General features: G+C 35.7%; 2 protein-coding genes and 1 pseudogene across 2 annotated transcripts; all 3 read right to left on the reverse strand.

The window, feature by feature from the left end:
* LOC104784578 lies at window positions 15-3,024 on the reverse strand (annotated as a pseudogene).
* LOC104784579 (SWR1-complex protein 4) lies at window positions 3,256-6,769 on the reverse strand. Its single transcript, XM_010509615.2, has 16 exons — window positions 6,452-6,769; window positions 6,271-6,357; window positions 6,118-6,183; window positions 5,963-6,022; window positions 5,814-5,870; window positions 5,551-5,680; window positions 5,321-5,388; window positions 5,096-5,188; window positions 4,958-5,005; window positions 4,627-4,803; window positions 4,431-4,541; window positions 4,074-4,169; window positions 3,901-3,972; window positions 3,782-3,818; window positions 3,664-3,698; window positions 3,256-3,554 (listed from the first exon to the last, which is right to left on the reverse strand). Exons 1-16 carry the CDS (start codon window positions 6,572-6,574, stop codon window positions 3,480-3,482), a joined length of 1,335 nt encoding a protein of 444 aa, XP_010507917.1. The 5' UTR covers window positions 6,575-6,769; the 3' UTR covers window positions 3,256-3,479.
* Window positions 8,338-9,703, reverse strand: LOC104784580 (transcription factor MYB108-like). The gene is made up of 3 exons (XM_010509616.1): window positions 9,463-9,703; window positions 9,227-9,356; window positions 8,338-9,104 (listed from the first exon to the last, which is right to left on the reverse strand). Exons 1-3 carry the CDS (start codon window positions 9,614-9,616, stop codon window positions 8,564-8,566), a joined length of 825 nt encoding a protein of 274 aa, XP_010507918.1. The 5' UTR covers window positions 9,617-9,703; the 3' UTR covers window positions 8,338-8,563.

Consider the following 14,077-nt stretch of genomic DNA (forward strand, 5'->3'; position numbering starts at 1 on the left):
TCATCCCTCTCACTACGCTTTTGCTTATTATTATCTAACTTACCATGGAGCGGACAGAAGTGTCTCAAACTTAAACTCCACATCTTCAAGCTCTAGACCAAGATCTCTTGCGCGTGACTCAATCTGACTTATCTTTTCGTAGGTTGCATCCTTCTGTTTTCTCAGTGCTGCTTCTTGCATCTGCATTTCCAGAATCTTGTTTTTCACCTCAAGTATCTTGCGTTCTATCACACCACACTGTTGTTCAGCCTTGAGCTTTTCGCTAGTTTCTAATACCATCTCTTTGTTGAACCTTTCTAGTTCCTTCGAGATATCTACTTGTCTATCTTTGAGAGCTAATAGCTTGTTGATCCGTGATAAAGGCGCTGTAACTGTGAATCCATGCTTCTCTAGCTCGGTAAAGGAGTCTTTCAGGCTATTTAGTTGGCTTATGGGAACGTCCGTTTCCAGATCTTTTACTTTCTCTAATACCCCAGAAAATGTCACCATCATACCTAAAGCAAACAGAGACATGAGGACTCTGTGGTACTCCTTTGAAGACCTCCATTGATTCGTATGCCTTCCAAACCGGTGACTTCTTCACAAAAGGCAAAGCCACTGTTGCATCCTTTGCTTTGTTTTTCTCACCCTCATCGACAGCAACATTCTTCACCACATTGGGGGTTCGATCAGAGTGCACCACTGCACAGATCAACGCATTCCCAAAATAGTCAGAAAAGGATTGAAATTGTTTTAGCATAGTAATACTTACGACTTGTATAATGAAAGAGTTGAGACATACCACTCTCACTGAGGTCTGAACTATGCTCTAGTTCTCTTCTTTTCCTCTTACGACAGTTATCTTCACTATTATGCTCATCCGGAATCTGTGCATAAAAGCGTTATAACACAAAGAATAGCACTCTCAGAGAAAAAATAAAGATCAAGACAATTATGATTTAACAATACCTTCTCTCGAGTTAATTCATTTCCATTCCTCAGTGGCTCAAGTGTCTTTTCGTTGGATGTCTTTAATTGAGTATTTTCCTGTTCAACTGGTGGTTAGAAAACAGAGACATGTCAGTCAGTCTCAGAACGCAAACTGGTGGTTAGAAAACAGAGACATGTCAGTCAGTCTCAGAACGCAAAAATAAACAAGGATTAAGGGAATCCACTTGGGGAATTGACTAGAGTATAACCATTTAATAGACCATCAGTCATCTCATTTCCCGATCCCTGAGCTAACAGCGGTTCCTTTGTTTGCACATTTCTAGTTTCCAAAGCCACTGAGTTGTTTCTTTTGCAGTTTGAAGAAGTTTCTTTCTCGTGTAGTCCCTGTAAAATCCAAAGGAGAACCTTCATCTCAAAGATAGATACAACGATGAGGACTAAGATAATAAGCCATTATCTAAAAAACTACCAAGAAATTTAGAATGATAATGTAGATGAAGTCTTAAATTCTACCTCCTCTCGTGTTGCATCGTTTCCCAAGCCATTCTGATCCCTCATTGGCTGAAGTGTCTTCTTAGGGAAGGTCTTTCCTTGAGTTTCAGCCTCTGTATATTTCAACGGTGTTGAAATTGTAACCGGGGACGAGGTTACAGGTGAAACAGATTCATCAGCTGGAAAACAAAGACATGATCAATTTTCATGATCTAGAACAATGAAAAGTGAATCAATTAGATATTGGAGATAAAGAGAGTTACCTAGTGATGGAGAAGTATTACCATTCATCACTGAATCACCCATATTATTTTCTGATCCTTCTTGAGCTAATGGTGATTCCCTTGTCTGCAACCTCAAATAAATGGAGTTAAAGAATCACAACTGGAAGATAAACACAAAGACTCCCAATGAAAACCATCATGAAAAATGCAGAGCAAGATTTTGCTGAAAAATTCTAAAGCAAAAATTGCAGTCTTCAGTTTTGAAAGAGTCTTGTATCAGTTCATACAGATTAGTCACTGACAACAATTCTAGTATTAACTGAAACCAGTGGAAAACGTTAAATACCTTCCAAACCCCATCTTGCCACTCCATTGGAGGTCTTAGATCCGAGTGATTGAATCTCAACTGCTTATTTGTATCCTCGAAACTCACCATATACGATTTCTGAGAGACAACTCGATTCACTATCCCTTTACGCCACCTCGAACCATGAAACGCCTCAACACAGTCCAACAACTTATACTCTTCAACCAAAAACGGAGGCTGTTTAGGCCTAACCCTTTGTGAATCAACAGTTTCGTTGGAAGTTTCCTTACTACCCTCCCAGCTCAAAGGCTTATTGCAAAACTTAACAATATATTTCTTCATCTCATCATCCTCTTCAATCTCTTTGATGACCATTGCAGGAACCCAAACAATTTCTATCTCATCAGTCTTGGAACTCACTTCCACCATTGTTCCAGGGCTAAACATAGACTCCTCAGCCAAAAGCTAACATTTTTATTAATAAATAAGTCAAGTCAGTCATTAAGCTTTCATAACCAAATCATGCTATAATTTGCAGGAAAGCAACAAACTTTGAGAGTCCCACATTCAATTACCTGTAACTTTGGCATAACCCACCATTTCTTGTAGACCCATTTAAGATGAGGCCTCAAATTCTTTCTCTCGAAGAGAATGATATCAGGCGGTGAATTGAAGAACACCAAACAACAACTCTTGTTGTTATCATCCTTCAGCTCTTTGATGACAAGCCCAGTCCACCACCCATATTTGTGGTAAGCGTCGACGACGCAGCCTTGCTTGATACTGATACGAGCTTGCAAATGGCGTGGAGGAATAGGTCGAAGCAAGACATTTTGGGAGAGTTGGGTAAGAAGAGTCGCGAAATCATCCTTGAGCAAGCGGACTCTATGTTTATTTCTGAAACCAGATTTCGATTTCGTTGCCTCGATAATGGCTTTGTACCAAACGGCTTTAAAGCCATTCTCTTCATAGCAGACTTCGACTTCACGACCTTTCCTTAAATCTAGCCTTTGATCCATAGAAACCCTCATTGCTTACTCTCAAGTTTGAATCCTGAAAAATCCAACCTTTTCTTTTACTTCCTCTAAAAAAAACCCCCAAATAACCCTAGCGATGAAGACGAAGAAGAAGAAGAACCTTTCTAATTAAAAAAAAATATTTCTTTTTTTTTTGGCGCTTAAATAAATTTTATAAAAATGAAAAATTAGAAATATCTTTACAGTGAGCTTTGCTGCTTTGAAATCCTCATTATGTTCTCTCTCACTAGAGACTCAATTAACGTTGTTAGGAAGATCAGAGTAATGATAAGGTAACAAAAGTTTTGATATAATAATTCATTAGCTTCAGTTTTCTACATGATGATCGTACTGTGTAAACGAGTTGAAGAACTAGTGTCTTCAAAGTGATCAAAACTCAAAAAAGAGACTTGAAATCAACAACTCAAAACAGTCCACAGTGTCTGAAATCACCGGGAAGACAAAGGGACACATACATACACATGAAAACTGCAAGTCAGTAGAGAGATTTTAGAGATCAGAGGCTTTCATCTTTCTCGGACGCTTATGAGCTGGTGAAGGAGTATCTGCTTGTCTTCCAGGACCCTGTAGGATTCACAAACATCTTTTAGTTGATATTTAAGTTCATATATGCAAGGGTCTTTCAGAGGAATTAATATATGATAAAAGAAGAGCAGACTCAGATCTGCACCACCTTGCGCTTTTGTTCTTTCTTGATTGGTCTCTCAGCTGAAACCCACACAAAAAAATGAACTTAGAAGTTGTTAAAGTAGTGGATACAATGCTGAAACCAAGTAAATAAAGAATTGTACCTCCAAAGCTGAATGGGTCAGCTGCGAACACACGATCCTGATCAAATATAGAGGATTAGAGAGATCAATAGGAAGATGAAAACTGTTGTGAGAATTAATAAACATAGTTTGGTGCTCACTTTTGGAGTGTCTGGCATTGCAGCAAATGACCCTTCACGATGTGATGAACCTTCTGATTCCTTGTACTGCAGCTGAAATTATGACCAGACCATGTTTGGCAGGAAGTTAAAATAAACAAAATAGCTGTATATTTGTGAATCTATGTGAGATTGACTTGTATCATATGGTTTACCTGCTTCTGAAGATTCAGTAGTGTTAATATTTCTTTTCGCAACTCAAGATGCTCATCACATACAGTTTTCGTAGGAACCTTTGGCTTTAAATTAACCTGTAAACAGAAAACTCTATATACTCAGAATCCATTTAACATAGTTTAAAAGTAGCTATAATCAAATAAACCGATATGAACCTAAATAGCTACTACCCTAACTAAAATCCCCACAAATTAGTAGTATAACACATTCAAAGCTAGCTTCAGTAGGGGTGGCCTTTATAGCATTACGTCTCAGTCATCAATCAATGAGGAAAGATAAGCAAATGATTTCTGACAAATAGAAATACTGAAACAGAACAAGAAGAAAAGGCAAACCCCGAGATCTTGCAGAGTCTGCTCAACACGCTTGATCGTTCGAAGACCAACAGCCGAGCTTGCAGCTTGGACCATTTGTTCAAGTCCATAGGTTCTCAAGTATACATGAAGCTAAAAAATGTAACAAGTTCGCCAGAAAGAATTAGATAAACTGGATAACCAAGTGAAAAAGGGAAAGAGATGGAGAGACACTCACCATACGCAGGGAAGCAAGGGTAGAGGCATAATCTGCCATAGTTAGTGTTGATGGAGCAACAGCAGTAGCAGGAAGTTGAGAATTGGATGATGGAGATACACTACTCCCTGGAACTACCCCATCAGCTTTATCAAGACCGGCGTTCTCATTTGCAGATACAACAGGCTCTTCTGCACGCTGGACAGCCAGAAAGACGGATAGTTTAAGAAACAAGATGATAAAGATTGAGTATATTTCATATTTTAGGGTATCTTCAATCATGGTAAGCATATTTCATCAACTGTTTTTTACTTAGTACGAGTGAATATATTTATTTTAAGACAACACTTACACGTGCTGCCAAGCGCATCTCTGTGATTCTTTTAGCCTCAGCAAGAATCTGCATTTGTGGGAGAAGGATTAGAGAAAACAAAGAACTAATTATATTTATTCGGCTGCAGGTGACATTTAAGATTCAATAGGAAAAAACCTCAGCATCTTTCTTCTCCTGATGTCTACTCTGGGACAGGAGCACGGACAATGCCCGCTTGCGCTCTCTATCGCGTGTAATATCATAAGGCTCCTGTATATGCCAACACATTAGATAACAGAAATTAGAGAAATGTTCTCTCCCGATAAGGATAGATTGCCACAATAAAAATACATGACATAAGAGTTCTTAGTCTGCTATGAAGAGATATAAGAGGAAGTTGACCTTCATCAGAGGATGGTTTGCAACATCTGCTGGAGACTGAGCTCTAGCACGCAGCAAGGCCCGGTTTACTACAAAAGAAAATACGTAAGAGAATTCTCAGTCCTTGTATTTTTTAATGAACCCTGGAGCAACACGAAATAGAAACAGAGAGATCAAAGATGAAAACAAATGGAAGGACAAGGTATAATTGAACGGATAATGGTCTGAAAACAGAAAAATATCCATCATACCGCTGTAGTAACGATCCTTCAATTCCTCCACAGTCCGTGATACCGGAAATCGATCAGCAATTACAACAAAGCGGAGATCAAAATTCTGACAGAACTCAAACAACTGATCAGTCTCTTCCTTGGTCCACACCTGCAAGTTGGAGCACAATTAACCAAGTCGACATAATCCAAAACAAGCATCTACAAAATCTATGCAGGACATGTCTTTACTTCATGCATAATAGAATGAAAACAGAAAAACTCTTCCTTAAGCAGACACTTACAGGATCAGTTAAATGATTCTCGTACTCCTCGTCTGTGTATTTCAAAATATCAACTGACTGCAATGAAAGTTACAAAAAAATGTAGTCAGAAGAAGGTAAAAGTAACTCAACGAGACTTTAAACAGACAATCATGAAGGCAGTATAATACCTTGTTATATTTGGCAAAGGAATAGTCACCTGTGGGTGGAACATTATTCACAACTCTAACCTGTGAAGATATAAATTCCCAAACGCATGTCATTAGAAAGAACGATATGCTTAAAACTCTTTCTAATAATGGCGTTCCACAGATAAAGAACTTACCCAATGGTAAAGCTTCAAATCATCTTTCCTAGCAGAACTGGTGAAGGGAAGCCATTGCCAAGCTACCTGTGAGAGTAATACTAACTCAAAACTCAAAACAGTAAGATAAATCGTAAAGTCCTTAAATTTTTATTTCAAAAAGCAGCACGGGACCTTCTCATCAGCAGGAGGACGGCGCTTTAGCTGGTTAACATCAATTGAAGGCATAAGAGGAGCAACGCCGCCGGTAAGAGCATAAACCTGCAAAATCAACAACGGACGATGAAATTGATTCCAAAAGCTAACCAAAAATCAAATCGAATACAAAGGATTGTTTCGGTTAATTCGAACAAACCTCGCGAGAAATGCCATCGGGCTTTCTATGGGACTCTTTCTGGGGTCGAGATTTCTTCTCCTGAGTTAAAGACAGTGGAGTCTTCGGCAACCCGAGGATGTCCTTTGCGTCTGTACCACCCATTGTAAATTAGGGTTCCGAAATCAACGGGTAGTAGCTATCATTCGATCCAGGAGCGCAAAGACCCTCGATTCGATCAGGATTTGGGATCTACTTCGATTTCAGGAGTTAGGGTTTCGAACACTTGACTAATTTCAACGAGAACGAAGAGAATTGGGAATTGGGGATTTTTTGAGCGCGAACGAATGCTTAAACCTTCGGAATCACTTAGCGAGTTCTGATGATACAAGATTACAATAGTCACTAAACGGTATCGTTCAGTTGTGTCTTGTCCTTACGTTAATCATTTAGTATGGACCGAAGCTATTGGCCCAATTTATTTAATATGGGCCGAAGCTATTCTTAACAAGCAAAATAGTGACATGCTTTTAAGAATTTTTGCCTTTGAAGAATTACGAAAGCGCATCAATTTATATGAAAAACTGGAAGCATAAACTGATGAGAAGGGAATAAAAATATTATTTGTACATATAAGAAATATAAATATGTGTTAGAATATGTGTTAGAGAAGAAGTAGTGGTGTATTTACAACCATAATCAATCAAAAAAGTTACTTGCTAGTGCTACGACTAATTACTCCATAGTTTTATATTAGTTCTTGAAGATAACATATCATAAATTAATACCTCGTATTATACTAGTACAACCATAGTTTTCGAATATAGTTTTATTTATAAAAAAATACTAAAACAAAATATATTAGTTTACTAAAAAAGGTACTAAATCTGTTTTAATTTGTTCTATATACTTAAAAAAACATCGCTGTCAAAAGCAAATCGAGAAGGTTGTCCAACTATCATTGACCGATCGGAATATTTTGTTAAATTCCTCTCATCTCATCTCAATTTCTCATTGTTTCTTGCTGAAGATGAACTTGTTTCTTGATCTTTAACATCAAAACTACTAGTCTAAAAGTCGTAGAAACACCATAACACCCTCGCTTTTCTGCTGTAAACGCCATATTTGGCACTCCCTCAAAGGGTGATTTGGTATATTAATAATACTTACCAAAAATAGATTTCCTCTCGATGTGTCTTCCTCCTTGCCCTGTCGTGTGTATCAAACATTTAACAATGGTTGTTAAGACTATATACACACACTGACAAAAACACTCAAACTCACACACCCACATATATATATATATATATATATATATATATATCTGTATATATGCTTATGTTCAATGCTATTACATAATTAAAGCATCATACAACGTCGGAGACGCATGGCGTCCATAGTGATGTTCTTTAGAGCACTAATGAGTTGCCGTCTTACTCCAAAAGACGAGCCGGAGAGCACGGTGGAGGCTTTTTCGTCGAGTGTGAAAATTTACAGAGGCGGGAACACGAGGAATAAGAGAATTTTGGAGGTTGATGTATCGTATCCCGGCGATAATCACGAGTTTATGATGGCACCTAGGCGTGGGATCAAATATATGGATGAAGGGTTCTACTTGTTGATATGAATTTATAACGCGAATATCTAAATAATGTGAGTTCTTTTGCTTCTAATCTTTGTTGGTTTCTAATTCTTTGATTGTAACATGCATGAAAGATATTCCATGGAACCATACATAAAGGTTTCTAATCTTTGATTGTAACCTAAACTGTTTTCATTATCAATGAAATATTTACAAATTAGCAAAAAAACTGAAATCTAGTTATAGTCTATATATACTACTTTTTTCTTTCTATTATTTTCCATTATAACATCAAGTAAGATTAATAAAATTTTCTTCTGGATTTCAAAAAAAAAAAAAAAACTTTATATTGTATAATTCACATCTGTATATCACAAATCACAGTATCCTCGCGTGATGATCAGATCTTTAATTTCATCAGGGGGTAAAAAAGCATATAATAATTAAGTCAAGATTCGTATACCAAGGACGTATCTACTAAAAATGGCATCACGCACGAATGAATAGTTGTAACACCCAAACGTGACGCAATTGAAGTCCTCGTTAACGTATCGTGTGATCGTATAATTTCCTTAATTATACGAATACGATGTCGTTTCGTGGCAGAACTGGTCCTGCAAGAACCATAAACTCTCCTCACTGGTCCACATGTTGTCCCCACCAACACAGCCCCAATCGTTGAACTCCCCGAAACCCGTTTGACCCACCGGGTCATAACCCGACCCGTTCACCGCCCCGCCTTGTACGTCAGATAACGTCTCAGCCGGCGAATTCGAAGACGTTGCTGAGAGAGCCGATGCCGGAACGAGTTGCTGATTATGATGATTCGGGTCGAATTGAACGTAACCCGGTTCGACCGGACTCGGTACGTCAATAGGTTGACCTGGGTCGGTGATCATCGTTGACTCCACTTTCTCACACGTGGCGGGTGATGATTGGGCGTTGATCCTTTCCACTAATCTCGGCATCCAAACGTTTCGCATAGTCTCTTTGAAAAGATTGCTATTAACATCGCATCTTAGGTGTTTGGCTTGCTTTTGCACTCGAGTTCTCCAATAATTCTTTATTTCATTATCTGTTCTTCCCGGTAAATACTGTGCTATCTTCGACCACCTTTTTAATTTCAAAATTCCAAGGATACATATATTAGTAATAGTAACATAATTATAATACTTAACTAGTAACATATTCACATATTTGGGATATATATAGAAAGTGAGTGTGTATATACGTACCTATTGCCCCATAGAGAATGGAGTTTGAGGATCATAAATTGTTCTTCGAGAGTGATGTTGCCTCTTCTAACATCTGGACGTAAGTAGTTAAGCCATCTTAATCTGCAACTCTTACCAGTTCTCTTAAGCCCTGCGTACATAAATATGAGTATATTGTATAAGTTTATTTATATATATATAGGGTTCTGTAAGTAAGTACTGTATATGTTTTATATAGAGGTCATGATGATACATACCAGAGGAACGAGCGATGTGGTTCCAACGAGCATCACCATGGATAGACACGAAGTTGACTAGGACTGCATCTTCTTCCTCGGTCCATGGACCTTTACGTATATCGGAATCTTCATCATGAGTTGGAGAGTTTGAGTTTCGCTCGTAGTCTTCCATTTCTTTAATGAAAAGAAAAAAAGAGATAGCTAGAGAGAAAGAGAGGAGAAGGTGTGAATGGTTTTGTCGATTAGATTTGAAGTGTGATTAAGCAATGTGCGAATTTTTATATATATAGTAAAGGAGCACGAGAATAAATATTTTTTTCTTTTCCAAAAAGGATATTTTGAAAATAAGTAGAAAAGGTTGAAGAGTGACTGGAACACGGCATAAGTGTAATGTTCAATTATTTTTTTATTCTGTTTCTAAAGTGGAATTTTGCAACTATTCTAAAAATATTAATTAACTCTCCATATGGTCAATTGTTTGTGTAAATTAAAATACTTAGGTTTGAACCTTTGACCTGTTCAGATGTATAGTAACACGCACTCTTTGCTTTAGATCTTTCTTTAGTAAGTGTTTTATATTTTATAAAAAGTTTCTATATTTCACCACACAGTATCGCAGACGTAAGTTGTTGTATTTTTGTTGTAGTCCTTTGTTCAAAATGATTCTGATTACTATGGGCGAAATGGATTTTTTTATTTATTAATCACTTATCCTAGTGCGATCACGATTTGTTTTTCGTCGTTTTCTTGAAATTAGCAACATTGAGATGCTACTCGGTAAGCATAAATATTACTAAGAAACCTAGTTTGCGACGGGTGTATCTTTAAGTATACATAAGATCAAATCTGAATGCACCTAAACAACATAGGACTATTGACATTTAAAGCAAAGTCAGATGAGAATGGAGTTAGGCGAGTTTAGGGACTTTGCTTTTGAAATTTTCGCACATTTTGTTTTCGATTGAAGAGTATAGTCAAAGAGACGTCTTTCCTCTGTCTATCACTATGACTTCTATGTATATATCTACTGAAAAATATGAGACTTTTATTTGTTCTTTTCAACAAAATTTTATTGTACGTTGGAATTATTATTGAAACAATATTAAAGTTATTAATAATTAAATAATACACTTCTAGCAGTAATCGTAAAAAAACAATAATTGCATTTTTCCATTTATTTTGTGTGAGAACTCACGAGGAAGTAAAGAGAGACCGTATAGTATTAAAACAAAACACTCGTGGCTAGTTTCAAACTTTCCATATAAATACTTCTTCTATTATTTTATACATATTCTGAAATTATACTCTCTATACATATTGACATTTTACTGATGCAATTTCGTTTCTTAAGTACGTTCTATGGTCGTTTACAAAATTGTGCAACTAAAATATCATCGATATTAGCGAAACCAAATCATTATAGTTTTAGTTAAAGACATGCAAGATCCATATGTACAAACCAAAGACATATACGAAAACAAACATATATAAGATATATAGGATTACATAAGGATTGGTGGGTTAAGTTTTAGCATAATAACAAAAAAAGGATTGTAGCACAAATACAATCTGATGCGTACGTGTGAGAGAGATCCACTCTGTTGAAAAGGAGGGTCGAAATTTGTTATCGAACAAAACTATTATATATTAAAGTAAAAAGAGTTTAAGTATTGCAAGTAAACACACAAGATTATTGTTACACAACGACACATAAACAGTGGCCTCCATAGTTCTAGGGGAAAGCAACACTCCCGATTAAGTGTATGTACCTGATAACCGAATCAGATCTCGATGTCTTTATGAGACACTTGTCTGCTTCTACCTTTCAACTCAGGACAAATATACACACAAGTGATGACGTGTCGACTTGATTCGATTATAGGTTAGATTTGGGTTGTACCACCAGTATCTTAGACTTTTAGCTAGTGAATTAAACATATGTTTTTTTTTTCTAACTCCCGATTCAGTGAATTGTTACATCGATTGGATATGTGATCTTGACGACAGTCCATATAAGCTAATGTAAAAAAAAAAATAACTTTTTCTATTGACATGAAAAAAAGACCGGTCTTTTGTGTCAATTATATTGATTTATTAGTTGAAAGAATATTGCGGAAAAATCAAACTTAAGTATTAAGGATGAGACAAAAATAATTTTTTTTTTAAAAAAATCCAGTTTGACGAGAGTTAAAAGAAAATATTTGATGCCAAATCGTGTTAGTAGATTTCAAATGGTTCTGTCGTCTTTGTATTATGATCGTTTTCACCGTTCAAATTTAAGCTGGTTTAGTAAACTAAACGAATAATAAAGAGGAAAGCACAAGAGAACAAAGGTAAATAATCAACAAAAAAAATGAGAAATCAACAACATAAAAAGTCGTTTACGATCTATCAAAATCAGAAGAAGTACCAAAAGTAGAACCCACAATCTTTTTAACTTACACGCTCAAAATTATGTCATATTCATACGCAAAGCCTCTTTCTTTTTTGTCATCTGGTTATGTCTAATTCCTATTTGATGCGACATACCATATAAGCCTCCAGCTAAATATTTCTATAAGGAAAGATGGCTAATGGAATATTATATTTTATTTATCTCTTATTGATGGATCCGTTTTTAGGTTATGGAGTCGTGTTACATCTCCTTTAATTTAAAAGATGAAAACACTTTTCTTTTCTTTTTTTTGGATCTTTTTTTTTTCTGATTCTATTTATCTATTAAGTGTACATTCATCGTTACAAATATTTCATTGTGCATGGCTTAAGAACGATGACGTATAGATGATGACGCAGAGGAGAATCCTCTAATAAGAGTTCGAACTTTAAACTTTAAAGCATGTGGTGGCATGAGACCATAGAACATCCATGTTTTAGCATCTATCATTTTTTCCCTCGTCAACGCACTTACAAAGACGTATATCTGTATACATAAAAGTAATGTGTTCTAATACTTGGGATAGTCCATTTCCTGGTTGAGGTCCAATGTATCAACTAGTCTTCGATAAATCCTGTGATAGGTTATTCCCCTGTAAAGAAACATATCGATATCACATAATCAAATTTGAAATTCAAGAGAACTCCATGTTAATATAATTTTTTCAATAATTATTTAGAAGACACCAGCAGTGTTGAGTTTCAAACTTCCAAATTTTAACACATGCATACATTTTTTTTTTGTAATGATTAGAAAAATGCATTTTCAATCTTTGATAGTATAGCTTGGTAATTTTATATCTAGTAGATTAATTACACTTGCTCCTTTTTTCAATGCTCCAACAATTGCTATAGTTGTAAGAAAGTGAAATGATTATAGTTTGTTTTTTTCTTTCCAAAATGGGCGGTTATTGTATTTTAAATTAGTAAAAAAATTTTGGCAAAATTTTCTCAAAATTTTGCTGAGGTTATTATATTGATCCAATATTAAGAAAATCAGTGATATATTTTCTCTATTGGAAAAATATATCTGAAAAATAAAAATTCCATCACATATAAATAAGAAATACTTAAGATAAAAGAGAAGAAATATAAAAGGAATTGTAAGAGGTCTACTACAAATGCAAATCACTCTATGAAACTGTTAGTAAAAAGTCTACCGTTAACCGTAGAACGGTGAAATGTTAAATTCCGAAGTAATTTTGTTATGTAATATGCATGTTGCCTAAACTCGGACACTATGTGTTTGACTTTGGTGGTCGGAATGTGATCTCTCAGAAGAAGCAATTTCAAAGCAGTGTGAAGAAAATTCGAAAAAGAGAGTAAATAAACTGTATGCAAATACAATAATGGAAACATATGAATAATATTAGGGAACCCAAATCAAAGGTGACCGGCGATGATTAAGGTAATATAAGTCAAAGCTCAACACAACCGACACTTTTGGCAGGAAATTCGAAGACATCGTAAGAGATCCACTTTCATTATTATTCTCTTCTGTTCTTTTAATTTTGTCAAATTTTGCAACACAACACACGTTTTAGAGTCAACGTCAACATTAGGATTCAACAGTGTGTTATCATACGGTTTTATTAACACTAAGTATGGGTTTAAGTCTCTAGACTACACTAAATGCCGATTAAATATTGTATACACCTATGATGTTCGTTTTTTTGGGCTTTTGGTCAAGTGATACAAATTTCAATACACTATAACCAAATTCATTCCACCATCGACAGACTACTAAAGATACAACCCAAAAAATCAAGAGCAGCTAAAACAACAACAGTAACCAAACCAAAATATGTATACATATGATGTTCGTTTTTTTTGGGCTTTTGTAGGCCAACTTTTGGAAACTATGAACCCAATCCGAGAGAGTGATGAACTAAAACTTAACAATAACAACAACAACAACAACAACAACAACGACAACAAAAATGTAATGAAATAAGTTGTTTGTAGATTTAGATAATATTTTCGTTTGTTTCAGATTTATGTCTTGGTTTGAGAAACTGTATCTGCTTCTTTGTGATGAGATGTTTGTACTCTCTTTTCGTACGGATTAATTTTTAATCTACCAAAAAAAAAAAGATAAATACGAAGAAAAATGTATAAATCATACTATATGAATAAAGACAATTCTTCTACCGACGACACCTGAGAAGAATCAAGAACGTGAGACTATGGGAAAGAGAAA

Source organism: Camelina sativa, chromosome 5 (genome assembly GCF_000633955.1).
Source record: "Camelina sativa cultivar DH55 chromosome 5, Cs, whole genome shotgun sequence".
NCBI lineage: Eukaryota > Viridiplantae > Streptophyta > Magnoliopsida > Brassicales > Brassicaceae > Camelina > Camelina sativa.